Source organism: Pangasianodon hypophthalmus, chromosome 21, assembly GCF_027358585.1.
Source record: "Pangasianodon hypophthalmus isolate fPanHyp1 chromosome 21, fPanHyp1.pri, whole genome shotgun sequence".
NCBI classification, from domain to species: Eukaryota; Metazoa; Chordata; class Actinopteri; order Siluriformes; family Pangasiidae; genus Pangasianodon; species Pangasianodon hypophthalmus.
In genome coordinates, this window is record NC_069730.1 from 1,243,000 (window position 1) to 1,256,931 (window position 13,932).

Genomic DNA, 13,932 nt, shown 5'->3' on the forward strand with positions numbered 1-13,932 from the left:
TCAAAGGCAACTTGTAATTTCGGACAGTGTGTCTGTGATGTACAGAACCATTTCTATTGTAAGATATATTGTAAAGATTGGGAAAGGGGGATTATGGAGTGGATAATGTCTCCATGTGCACCACAGTGACCTTGGTTCAGAGAAAAAGAAGAAAAATGTATCTCCTTTTTTTCCAGTGGCTGAATTCGTGGGCTAGTTTCAGGTCTTTCGTGTGGTTTTTGAGGTTTAGATGAGCTGGAAATTTTACAGAAACCTGGCAACGCTGCTTAATGATATTACCTCCAACGTAGCTGAACAAATCTACGTCAAGCTGCCAGACTGTACGCTGGATGACTGTATGATGTCAACTCTCATCTGCCTATTATTATACTGCACACGTACCATTAGCAGTGCTGTACACACACACACACACACACACACTCCTGTATAAACACGTAAGAAATACAGCATGACTTTACATTTGCAGCTGAACCAGCCCCAGGACTTTGGTGACATTTCCATCATGGTAGTGGAACTGAAACACATCTCACAGTTCCCCGAATGTTATTTCACGTTACAAAGAGATGTCACGTGAAATAACTCAGAATCAAGATTTATTTCAGGTGCATGCCACATGACATGGAGAAGAGACAAAGCAGTAAAGCCTACAGCTTGAAAAAGACGTGATGTCAACAAGTAATTAGCAGAAAAATCTGAATCTGTACGTGTTTAAAAATGACGCCATTTCCTAAAAATTATTTTTAGCCAAATTTAACACACAGAATTCGGAGTTTAAATGCTCCAAACACGACCCTAAAATATAAACCAACACTAGCACCAATCACTGCTGAAGGCTCTGTTAGTAACCGGAAGGTTGTGAGTTCAAATCCCGAGATTTCCAGAGACACCTTTTGATTTGCGAGCAAAACTTTTAACCCTGAAAAAAGCGTCTGTCAAAAGGATTAATGTGAAAGAGTGACCTTCTGAAATCCAACCCTTTTATTCTCATTTATACCAAGTCTGGATTGTGATTGGTCAGAATGTGTTGATTAGTTTTCTCTAACAGCAGCTCTGACAACAGTGCAGCTGCAAATCACAGTTTTATATTAATGTGCTCGTTCTAATATATTATCGTTTCCATGGTAACATCTCATTCGTTTACTTTAATTGACAAAGTTGGAAACATTTTAATAAGCTGTACATTAGATTTAAAGCATTTATTAATATTTAGCATGGCTTAGGAGTGTAAACGTCTGACTTTAACATCATATGATATGATTTTAATTCTTGAGACAGTGATGTGATATTTGACGATTTGACTGAATCTGTTACGACACAATACGATATAATAACTTTGTTCAGAATCTGGATTAGTCCTACTGTTAATTCATGAACGATGATGACGTAGAAATGGATTATTTTAACAGTCTCAGAGTTAAACCATCTTGCTAGCCTGTTAAATTATTTACAGTTTTCAGTTTAATAATATGAATGAACTTTTACCCATCAGTTCTCTGTCCTTTTTCAATAATAATCGATTTATGATTGTTGCCTCGATTCATTTCACATCGTTACACCGCTAGCATTGCATAGCTACTGCATGTTATAGCTGATGTTTCAGAATATTTGAATATGGAATAAATACTAAAGCTCGCTCTGCACACCAAGTGTGATCCGTTTAACCTTTCTAAGAGCTTTAATTTTCATTTCTTTAAGCTGTGAGTAGTAAGTTACGCATGTCCACACACACACACACACACACACACACAGCATGAAGGCAACGTAACTTCTAACGTAAAGTCTGCACACCTTTCCAGAAACAAACTTTCAGACAATGAAAACAAACGAACACAGCAGTGATTTCCTCCAGGGCTTTACACACGTGTGTACCCGTGTGTATTCCACCTGTTGTACTCATCACATCACCATCTAATCGCAATAAAGAACAAAAATTCAGATAATTATCTAATATTTGTTAGAGCAGATATTTTCACATAAGTAAATTTTAGTCTGTAAACACTTACAATTTATTGGAATATTTATTTTTAATATTTCTATTTCTATTTAAATATTTTTATATCAATATTTTTTTATTCAATTATTTTATTTATTTTATTCTATTATTATTTATAATTATATTTGTTGTGTAACAGAAATATTTAATATAGTTGATCTTAGCTACTGTCACAAAAACATATTTTAAACAACAGAAAATCCTTTTTACACAATAATATATTATATATTATATTTATTGGATTAATTTACAGAGTTTTTGCTACAGAACGTAGTTCAGTAACTCAGTGTATTTCAGTGACATGTTTTATTTATTTATTTATTATCGTTCTGTGTATTTCTTTTACTTTATTTTTTACATCTTCAGTGTTGATTAATGGTTGTGTTTTTGCTATTGTGTACTATTTCTTGTCAACAGAAAACAGAATTAAATCATTAACGGCACCAAATTATAACAGCTAAAATTTCATAATCGTGACTCAATCAGTGTAAACAAATCGAAAAGAAGTTCCAACAGTATTTTATCAAAACTTCTCTCTGTTCATGATAAATTTAATAACTGAAATAAAAAAAACTCACCGAGCTGAACGTTCTCTTCTCTTTAAATCACACACGAGGAAAACGTTGTGTCCTGAACACACTCTACTGCTGAAGTGCACTTCCTAACACACTCTCTAACACACTGCGTGTTTGTTTAAATCTGACCGTGTGTGTGTGTGTGTGCGTGTGTGCGTGTGTGTGTGTGTGTGTGTGTGTGTGAGCTGCATTCAGAGGAAGTGCTATTGTGTAGCTAATGGTGTTCCATCTCCTCAAGTGACCTCATCTCCGTTAGAAGATAAAAGGTGTGAGAATCACAGACCGTGTGTGTGTGTTTGTGTGTGTGTGGGGTGTGTGTGGGGGGTGTGTGTGTATGTCTGTGTGTGTGTTTGTGTGTGTTTAGGGTCAGAGTTTAGGACTGGGATCTGTTACACAAAGTCATCCTTGAGTAGGGAGTCACCCGCATACCAACGGATTTCCCAAACACACACACACACACACACACACACACACACACACCCTCACACACATGCACACAGTGGAGCTCTAGTTATTTATTATTAGTGTAGATTACTCTGTGTGTGTGTGTGTGTGTGTGTGTGCTCTAACCTTTCCAGCACCTGCGCATTGTTTAGAGGAAATGGAAACGTTTACTTAGTGCTGAGAGGAGGAGGTTCAATCTCTCACTTCCTCTCTCTCTCTCCCTCTCTCTCTCTCTCTCTCCCTGATGAAAAAGAAGAAATCTCAGCTTTTATTCCAGAGGTGTTAGATAAATCTCTACAAAAACAGAGAAATTCTTACAGAGTTAAATTTCTGCCAAAATTTGCAATATTCATAATAACAATAAATAACTCAGATAGATAGATAGATAGATAGACAGATGGATAGATAGTAAATAAATAAATAAATATTTCTTCATTTTCTTCTTCTCTTTTTCTTTCTTTTGTTTGTTTGTTTCTTTCTTGTTTATTGTTGTGTTTATCTGTGTGTTTATTTGCAGTTTCTCTTTTGTAAAATAATTTTTGCACATTTTTTTCAAAGGTGGACAGAAATCAAATCTTCACATTCATTCATAGTTCTTAGTGATTATATAATTTTATTTATATTTAGATTTTTATGTTTAATATTTTGCTTTACATTTCACAACTAAATTAATTCCATAAATAAGTTTATATTAAACTGTAACGTAAATAAAATTTACAATATTATCAGAATTTCTTTTTAAGGTATACAAACAATATTTTACATGATTTTAACATAATGTTTTTAAGTTAGAGTAAATAAGGTAATAAATGCAGGTTATTTTAAAATGTGTGTGTGTGCGTGTGTGTGTGTGTGTGTGTTGAGTACGGTGGTGCTCTGTATAAGTGATTATCAGCTTATCAAATTATCAAATTATTATTATCAGATTATCAAATTATTATTCCTCAAACATCAGCACGACGCTGTGGTTAGCTGCGTAGCTAACCACAGCGTCGTGCTGATGTTTGAGGAAACATCGCTCCTCTCCACAGCACTGCACTTCTGACATTTTGTTTTTCTGCTGTTCAGATGAACCAGAATGTCACTCTGATGTGTTCACTAAAACCTCTAAGCGTGTCATGAAGGCTGTGTGAGAGACGAGAGACGTCCCTGTGCTCCTGTCAGCAGATTGAACTGAAGAAATGCCGCTTCATCATTTTACCAGAACGTCTGCTACACAAACGCACAAATCTACACACATTTCTACATCAGATGAGACGAGCTGGGTGTCTAAAGTACTGAGTAGCCTTAGCTGGTTACTGACCCACACACACACACACACACATACACACACATACACACACACACACACAATTTTCAGGAACTAAAGCATGTTAAAGCCAAACACGCTAAAAACAAACAGCTGATGAGGGAATATTTAGCATGAACTTTATTTTTTATAAAATGCTAACTGGCTGTTTTTACACTTAAGTCTCTCTCTGTGTGTGTGTGTGTGTGTGTGTGTGTGTTCTGCGCTGCTCTTATGAAGACCATTCGGGATTCTCCAGGCTTGACAAAGCCGAGCTGATTGATTTAGTTCAGCCGTGTCCTGGAGCGTTGATCTCAGCTCCGCAATGCTGTAACGCTTCACTACACACACACACATACACACACACACACCGAGCAGATCGGATTGTCCACTACACAGTGGAGACTCTGGAGTATCACACACACACACACACACATGCCGAGCAGATCGGATTGTCCACTACACAGTGGAGACTCTGGAGTATCACACACACACAAACACACACACACACACACACCGAGCAGATCGGATTGTCCACTACACAGTGGAGATTCTGGAGTATCACTTCCATCTATCACACACTCCTCCTTCAATGAGACTGACACAGAAGACACACCTACTGCACTGAGGTAACAGAGGCCACGCCTTCTTCTCTGAGAAAAAGACATAGAGGCCACACCTCCTTCATTGAGACTGATACAGAGGCCACACCTCCTTCTCTGAGACTGACATATCAGGCCCTTTGCTGAGACTCTGGCACAGAAGCCATGTCTCTTTCACTGAGGCCACACCTCTTTCAGTGACTTAACAGAGGCCACACCTCTTTCAGTGACTTAACAGAGGCCACACCTCTTTCAGTGACTTAACAGAGGCCACACCTCCTTTAGCGACTTAACAGAGGCCACACCTCTTTCAGTGACTTAACAGAGGCCACACCTCTTTCAGTGACTTAACAGAGGCCACACCTCCTTTAGTGACTTAATAGAGGCCACACCTCTTTCAGTGACTTAACAGAGGCCACACCTCCTTTAGCGACTTAACAGAGGCCACACCTCTTTCAGTGACTTAACAGAGGCCACACCTCTTTCAGTGACTTAACAGAGGCCACACCTCTTTCAGTGACTTAACAGAGGCCACACCTCCTTTAGCGACTTAAGAGAGGCCACACCTCTTTCAGTGACTTAACAGAGGCCACACCTCCTTTAGTGACTTAACAGAGGCCACACCTCCTTTAGTGACTTAACAGAGGCCACACCCCTTTCAGTGTCTTAAGAGAGGCCACATCTCTTTCAATGACTTAACAGAGGCCACACCTCCTTTAATGTCTTAACAGAGGCCACACCTCTTTCAGTGACTTAAGAGGCCACACCCCTTTCAGTGACTTAACAGAGGCCACACCTCCTTTAGTGTCTTAACAGAGGCCACACCTCTTTCAGTGACTTAAGAGGCCACACCCCTTTCAGTGACTTAACAGAGGCCACACCTCTTTCAGTGACTTTACAGAGGCCACACCCCCTTCACTGAGATAACACAGGCTGCTACTCCTTTAGTGACTTAACAGTGAGTAAAAATGGAAAAAGCAGCCACTCAAATGTCATATATTTATAAAAGTGAATCGAACACAAGGACTTAGAGCGGTGAAAATAAAAAAGCACAGAAAAACAAAGCTACAATCCTGAAAAAGATGAAACTGGCCCAAGCGTTAGTGATGAAATCACACTGATGTGTCTGAGGCGAGGGGTCATATCTGCTGAATCTTCTTATGAAGGTCATGAAATGTCACAACATTTTTTTCTTAAACTTGAAAGACCTCTGCGTTATGAAACGCTGTCCGAATAAAACACTGTCTGACTGTCGCTATGTGAAGACGAAGCGAGGACGAGGTTCTGCTGAGGCATGAAGAAGCACATGCGTTTTTAGACAACTGTGCACGTCATCTTTAACTCTTACACTACTGATAATGTCATGAATTGTTCTTACATTTTATCTTACCTAATATCACGGCACTGATGAATTCTGGATTCTGATTGGTCAGAAGCTGCATTTTATTGTCTTATTAACTTCCAGACAGAGAAAAAAACAGAAGCCGGTGAGGGAATGACTGTTTTTATCTGCTATAACATCAGTGAGAACAGGAACTCACTTGTTTGTGAAGATTACACTAAATGAAACTATAAACTGATAAAAAAATATGATGTGTCACATGTCTTGTTTAATTTATAATTGTTGGCTCCTTGATTCGTTCACCCTATCTTCCATGGACTGGAGGAGCAATGCCGGCACATTTGGCATAAATGGAAAATTGAAAAATAGAAAATAAGACTTTTTGTCAGGCCATTCCTTTAGGATTGTTGAGATCATCCTTACAGGTTTGTTCTGTTCACTACAAATCTCAGCCTGAACTCCTACTGACTCAAACACACAGCTCTGTGTATGTCTGTGTGTGTGTGTGTGTGTGTGCATGTGTGTATATGCGTGTCAGGATTGCTCATGGCGTGTCCCAGATGGGAGCTGGAGTGGAAGCACTGAGGAGGCAGCATGTTAGAGAGGAGTATGTTGTCTTACTGCTGCTGCTCAAAGAGAGAGTGTGTGTGTGTGTGTGTGTGTTGTGAAATCAGCTCTCAGGCTAAATCACTGGTTGTGGATTTGACCACCAGCACATGGAGTTTGGTGTAATTTCCGCAGTGCATTAGTGCAGCAGGTCGATGCAGACACAGGAACAGAACCGGTGTAGTGTGGAACGATTCTTTCACATACACAGTGTTTAGTGTGTTTGAACAGAACCCTGGTGTGTTCTACTCTTCTGTGTGGTTCTTTAGGTGGATGAGAACGCAGTGATCACATTCGGGTCCGAGAGCGTCTGAGTGAGGTGGATTTTATTCAGAGGAAACCGGATTACCCGGAGGAAACCCCCGAAGCATGGGGAGAACATGCAAACTCAGCGCACGCAGGGCAGAGGCGGGAATCCTCGAACCCCCAACCCCAGAGGTGCGAGGCAAACATGCGAACCACTAAGCCACTCTGCCCCCCATTATTATTATTATTATATTAAATATATATTACTAGTAACATTTACTGGAAGTCTTTATTGTCTGTCGGTACAAGTCTGTGCTCATTTTCACCACTCTTGCCCTGACTGGAAGTTAGATGGTATATTTACTCCTCTAACAGGCTGAAAAGAATGTTTTATGGAAAACCTCAGTTTCTCCAGTTTTATGTGAAAGGTGTGAAACTATTGCATGTACGTTGCTGTATGATTGCACTCACGGTTTAACGACATTGCTACAGCCACTCAGCCAAAATCATGACAAAGCACTGAACTGCTGCATTGCACAAAGACAGCCACAGGAGGTGCATTTTAAAAATAGTGTGCAGTTTATCAAGGCTGAAGCGTCACACTGCCCAGATTTACTGAGTAACACTGCTGAATAATTTTACATCATCTGCAAAATATCCGCTTTAGCATGAAGGACTCGTGAGGGCTCTGGGGTAATTCTTTTTCCTCCAGAGAACCCAGGACTGCCGAGTTCAGCCTGTGCCTTGGGCTCCGTTCTCCTCCACCACCCAGCTAATCGAGTGTGATATCACCGGGGGAAAAACTAGTCACACATGGGAGAGCTATTTAATATTAACCACAAAGTAAAAGTGGTATTAATTTGGGTGTACCCAGTTGCACATTGCTGGGGTCAAAAACACAGACAGAAAAAGATCAAAAACAGGAAGAGGAGCAGGAACTAGTGCTGTGTCTCAAATGCGAAAATGAATGCCTAGTTAATTAGTGTTCTTTAAAAACATCCCAAACTTCCTGATAGTTATTATTTTCAAGCGTGAAATATGTGGTGACACTCTTTGTATCTATGTTGATTATGTATATTACTCACAACAGACTGCAAGTTTATCGTCAAATGGAAACGAATGACACCTTGAACAAACATGTACAAAGTTTCATCCTTTAAATAAACGTGCGATGGAAGTAAAGTGTAAAAAAATAGCCGTGTTATGTATGTAGTTAGCATGCTTTTCTCACTAACCGCTAATTAGCCAGTTTAGCTCTTAGCCATGTACTTAATAAGCTACAAAAGCTGAAATGTTTGACATTCCCCTTTTTAGCAACTTGTCACAGTTTATACACACTAGCACACAAATAGGAAGATTTCTCTAAAGCAATAACACTCTAGGACAAGGAAACAGAAAGGAAAACGAGGAAATGAATAAGACTAGAGGTGCTTTTCCAACAGACAGTGTGGTATGGCATGGGATAGTTACGAAAATGAATGCAGAACTGTCTGGACTCAAGTGTGTAATCATGTTTCCCATCACATGACAGTACCTGTGAAGTAGGAGGAGTTTCTCTAGAGGATGTCATGGGGAGATCCGGAGTCTATTCTAGGATTCACCCTGGCTAGGATGCCAGTTCATTCACACACTCATTCACACAATCTAGTCTAGACAATCTGCCTACCTGCATGTTTTTTGGACAGTAGGAGGTAATCTGAGAACCCAGAGGAAACCCACCTCGTTGTACTCAGTGGGAATGTACACGAATTCCTCCTTCACATCACAGTCCCCAATAAGGGTGATGAACTTATTGAATTTGGCTGTCAGGACACATCCAGAGAATGTAATGAGACTGAATCTCAGCCATGATATGGATCAGAACCTGCAGTCGAGTCAGATTTGACCCTAGCTTTAAAATGCAAGGTAAGTTTGGCTGGTTTACTGTGAGAAACTTCAACTCGGCTCCTTACAGCTGGGAATGTTTGGTCCATAATCCAGTTGTCTTTGCCATTCCTGATCCGTTTGTCTCTAAACGCAACTATATATAACCCTGAATCTTTTGCTCTCTGGAATAGTTCTGCCACAGTTCATTTGGGGATTAATAATGTTCCCTTAAAAGCAGCATATTAATAATATTACTAAATTATCCATGAGGTCAAATGCAGTCCATCTCTATCAGATATTACATAGCTTAGATTTCTACTCCAGATTTGGAAAATATGATGTTTAAAAATAGTCTACTGTTTTCTGCCGAGCTGCCAATCACCCCGCCTCTTTGTGCTGTATGAAACCCCAGAGGTCCTCTGAGTTATAAAGTCACTCAGATGAATTCTGGACCAATTTGGCTTCTAAATGGACCTCATCTGAGCAAGGACAGGCCTTCCTATCTTCTTTAAATAAACCAACTGTCAGGGGTTTTAAGTGTGCAGTAAACAGGCCGGACGTCAGTAGAGAGCTGCCATTCATCAAACACTTGCTTCATAAAAACATGTACAACTTTCAGGAGCCTTTCAGTCTCAGTTTGGGCCGTAAGTGCCGTAAAACCAGTTTAAAGCCCTATAACAGGACGAGAGCAGACATGTAGTGGAGAGGGATGTCTGTTAAATCTGTACAGAGAAATTTAAATAAAGAGAAATGTCTAAAGAAGACACCTATGTTTATGTGATTAATTTGTAGATGTTTTTTTTCGGGGCAAATTTAAAAATGCAACAAATTTCAATCCAGACAAGTTGCAGATAAAGCCTCTGACATGGTTTCATTTACCAAGAGTACACTCAAGAAAATATATCTTTAATTTAATTATATACTTTTTTATTAACGAATACTCACCTTAGAACAGGACGGCTCTAATAATCAGCTCAGTGCTGTGTGTTTATTCAGCCAGTGGGCAGTTTGATCAGCTCGAATGAGATCATGAGCAAGGGAATGTATCCGATCAGCAAAAAGAGTCTGTTGTGCTAATCTCCTCCATACAGACAGGAATCAGGAGACAATACAGACATGTGCTGCCATCAGGGAAGTCGTACAATAACAAGGCAGACGAGCCTCAGACAGTCTGCATTTATCCAACAAAGCAAATAATGCAACAGAAAGACCAGAGTAATGTTAAGCATAGCTTTTTCTACCTACAGAGAATAAATACAGCATGTCTGTGAATGTCTGTTTCATCCAGTCACTGAAATAACTTTTAGTGGTGAAACAGAGTGCCAGATATCATGAGAACATTCATCAGTGAGTGAGTGGATTCTCTGAAATACCTGGCTGATAAGGTGTTCCTCAAGGCTCAGTATTTGGTCTGCTGTTGTTTGTATTTTACTGTTTATTAGGGGTGTAATGCAATGATGCTATCTGTATCTGTATCTGTTTAGTGCTCCATATATCCGTATCTGTACCTGTATTCGAATTTAAACCCAAAGTAGGTATGGACTAAACCAAAAGATGGGAAAACATTAGTAAAAAAAAAATGCAGATGCAGAAATGTCAGCAGTGTCAACATGGTGGGTGAATTCTGGCTCTGACAGTTCCTCAACCTCAGCTACATCACTCCAGTTCATAACTGGTCTCAATTAAATATTTAATTGCAGTTATTATTTTTGTTTATATCCACCTTCGATATGTGTTAACGAATTAAGTTGCTTCAATTTTAAAACACCGCAACCCTGTCCAGGCAGTTACTAAGGATGAATAAATAAATGCAGTAAAAGCATCACACAGCACTGCATGTTAATGTTAATGAGCATGGTCTTTTTTTTTCCTGCAAGCTTCATATCTGACAGCTTGCTCATCCCTACATAAAAGCAAAGACCTCCAGCTTGCTTATTATATGCTTCTAGTCTCAACCAGATGTGAACCTTTTTAGCAAGAAAAAAATTCATATCTGTATTTGTATCTGTTTAGACCACATTATCTGTTCATTCTGAATAATGTATTTGTATTGGGTTACATGTTGATGAACCTCAGATGTTTTCCAGCACTGATACTCTTCCAAAAACCCTTCAGATTCATACTGAAGTCACAAATGAGGCATAACTTTAACTTTGACGCAAATAACATAAGACTGAACTTATTCTCTATGGGCCAAAACTATACATTTTAACATTGACAATGCTGTTATTTTCTCTTTTTTTAGTGTTTCTGTCATTTTCAACTCCTTTAATTGACACTCTATAGTCCAAACTTCCCACTCTTAATCCCTCATCAGTGCTTTTGTCTCTAGCCCTCTACATCATTTAGCTTCCTTCATAAAAGTGTCAGTGTCAGATCTTTCTAAAATTTTCTCATTGCCTGATTTTTCCTCACCTGCTCCTGACACAATATTACACTGGAACTCCAAAATCTTCACACATTCAGATTTAAAATCTTTCTTCTTGTGTATAAAGCTCACTCTGACCGACCCTCTGTAGATCTTCCTGTTCGGCCTTGCTCACTATCTCACCATCTAGCCTCTGTAATATTTTTGGCAGCACGTCACTTCTGGAAGTGCTTTTCTCTATCAGACAACACAGTTCCACTTTAAAACTCTTTTCACGTGCCTAACCAATAACTCAATTGTCCTTTGTCCTTTTAGTCAAATGCATTAATGTTCCTAATAGTGGGCCTCATTATCATTTACTATAGTTGTGTGTAAATGCTTTTGTTGACCAAACTAAAAATTCCCACCAGTTTTACAGACGTTTTGCTGATTTTCTTTGTACACACGTGCATATGTTGATAAACACCAATCATCTGTACAGTACCAAGCATATTCACAGCGAAGCTGATTTACATTGAGCCACGCCTGCATCTCTGTAAAAGGCAAATAGAGCTGAAAAAGACAAAATTGCGACTAAATGGTGGAAGAGCGCCTCCTAAACATAGTGTGTGTTAAATCTTCCACTAATGCAGCTCATCCACTGCAGCTCATCAGCTACCACAGACACACAAACCCTTCTTCCTTTTAAAAGGCACCATTACTTTTGTCCTAATTGTTGATTCCCGGGCTGAGAACCAACCCAGCCACAGTGCCAGTCCCAAGCCCGGATAAAATGGGAGGGTTGCATCAGGAAGGGCATCCGGCATAAAACCTGTGCCAAATCAAACAAGCGGACTAATGATCCACTGTGGCGACCCCTAACGGGATCAGCTGAAAGAAAAACAACTTTTATCCTAATTGAACATCTAGTTTTATTTGTCTTAATTTATGGATTTGATTTGGATCCCTGTCTTTCATAAAAACTTTCTTAAAACTGTGTGTAATCGATTAAATAAAATGTAAAAATAATATTTGAACTTGGCAGTGTAATCTGCATATAAAATCAACAATTATACAGTGAACAAGATCAAGCGAGGTTCACTTTAGAGAGTCTCGTTAATCGTATATAAATAACTTTACACAAACTCAGGAGTGGAAACGTAGGATCGGAGCATTTTTCCGGAGCCCAATTTTGTATGCATACATTTCAGGTTTTTAAAAAGTGCAATACAAATGTAAAATATTATTATTGCGATGAGTGAGGGAATGTCTTGAGTCACTAATTTTAAGTTCCTCTGAGAATCCCACATCTATTCAGATGCCTTTGATCCCACAGAAGAGCTCGGTGTAGCATGTATTAAATTATAAATCTGTTTATTCACTGCATGCCTTTATTATTTATTGTTGATGCTTGATATAGCGAATATTCTGGATAGCATTATTGAAGCATTTCCTTAAATAATTATCTTACATTTAACTGCTAACTGCTTTATACTTTGTATTGTTTGATATAATATGCTAAACTGGTAGCCATAGACTTCCTTTAACTATTAGCAACGTTAGCCTTGTAGATGAAGAAGAAAAATAAAGACATTTGGGGTCATGTGATGCACTTTTTCTTCTCAAACTGTCTATCAGCAATCAATATAGTGTGACTGGGCGTGTGTTATAATTGTGAAGACATTTCACCACTCGTCTGAGGTTCCTCTTTAGTTCTGCTCAGGATGTGACATATACCTCAGCAGTAAAATATATCATTCTGATTTCATTTCAAAGGTCATTATGGTATTTAGCAGGAAGAGCCATCTTTTTTGAGATGATAAGAGCTCTGTGGAAGGTACCAGTCATTACCTGGGTTGGAGATCATCTTCAGGCTCTGCTCCTGAAGCTCCTGCTGTTGGTTCGGTGTGGATCTCAGCAGGTTTCCTTCACTGCCGGCTCTCATCAGCCTCTCACCCACGATCAGCATCCTCGAGCGATCCCCTGACGGCTCCTTCCGCGACTGCTTCGCTGGTTTCGCCAGACGTGACGAGATCATTTTGCGTTGTGTTGAGGACGTATCTCTTCTCAGGATCAAGATCTCAATATCTCAAGATCTTCTCGCCTTCTTCGTCTTTGGCAGCCTAAAATGGAAGCTGTTTTCTTGTGCACAAGAACTTCATTGTGCTTGCTCAGAAGTTTGGATGAGAAAAGAGCCCACTTCACACCTGTCCTGTCTAAGCAGTTCCCGTGTCCCGAGACCCTCGCTGCTGTCCCTCACTAATCCCTTCCACACTCAGCACAAACGCTCCCTCTGGCTCTGAGCTCAGGAATCAGAGCCCTCGTACACTCAGCTAGCTGTGTGAGCTGCACATGGATTTAACGAGGCGAGACGATTACCATGGAGTGAGTGAGCGAGACAGCGACAGAGAGAGAGAGAGAGAGAGAGAGAGAGAGAATAGAGCAAGCAAGAGATTTATTCCCTAACTGCATGCGTCATGCTGAGAGGAAAAAACCCCGAAATGATGGACGTCCAACAGAAATTGCAGCGTTTACAAAATCAAAGTGAGAAGAAGCAGGAAGCTGGTTAAAATGTCAGGTTTACACACACTCACATTCACAACATCTTCATGAATATGTCTCC

The 13,932-nt window shown here is 39.6% G+C and overlaps 1 protein-coding gene across 4 annotated transcripts in view; it reads right to left on the minus strand.

The window, feature by feature from the left end:
- Positions 1-13,669, minus strand: part of si:ch211-207d6.2 (sickle tail protein homolog) — a 62,818-nt gene extending 49,149 nt beyond the window's left edge. For 2 of the 4 annotated variants that reach the window (XM_053227457.1, XM_053227455.1), the window contains exon 1: positions 13,161-13,667. In XM_053227457.1, the coding sequence (XP_053083432.1) occupies positions 13,161-13,347 (187 nt within the window). In that variant the 5' untranslated portion in view covers positions 13,348-13,667. Of the gene's footprint in view, positions 1-2,571; positions 2,727-13,160 lie in introns of those variants that run through there. The other 2 variants (XM_053227458.1, XM_053227456.1) reach the window with 2 other exon arrangements.
- Positions 13,670-13,932: the final 263 nt, after the last annotated feature.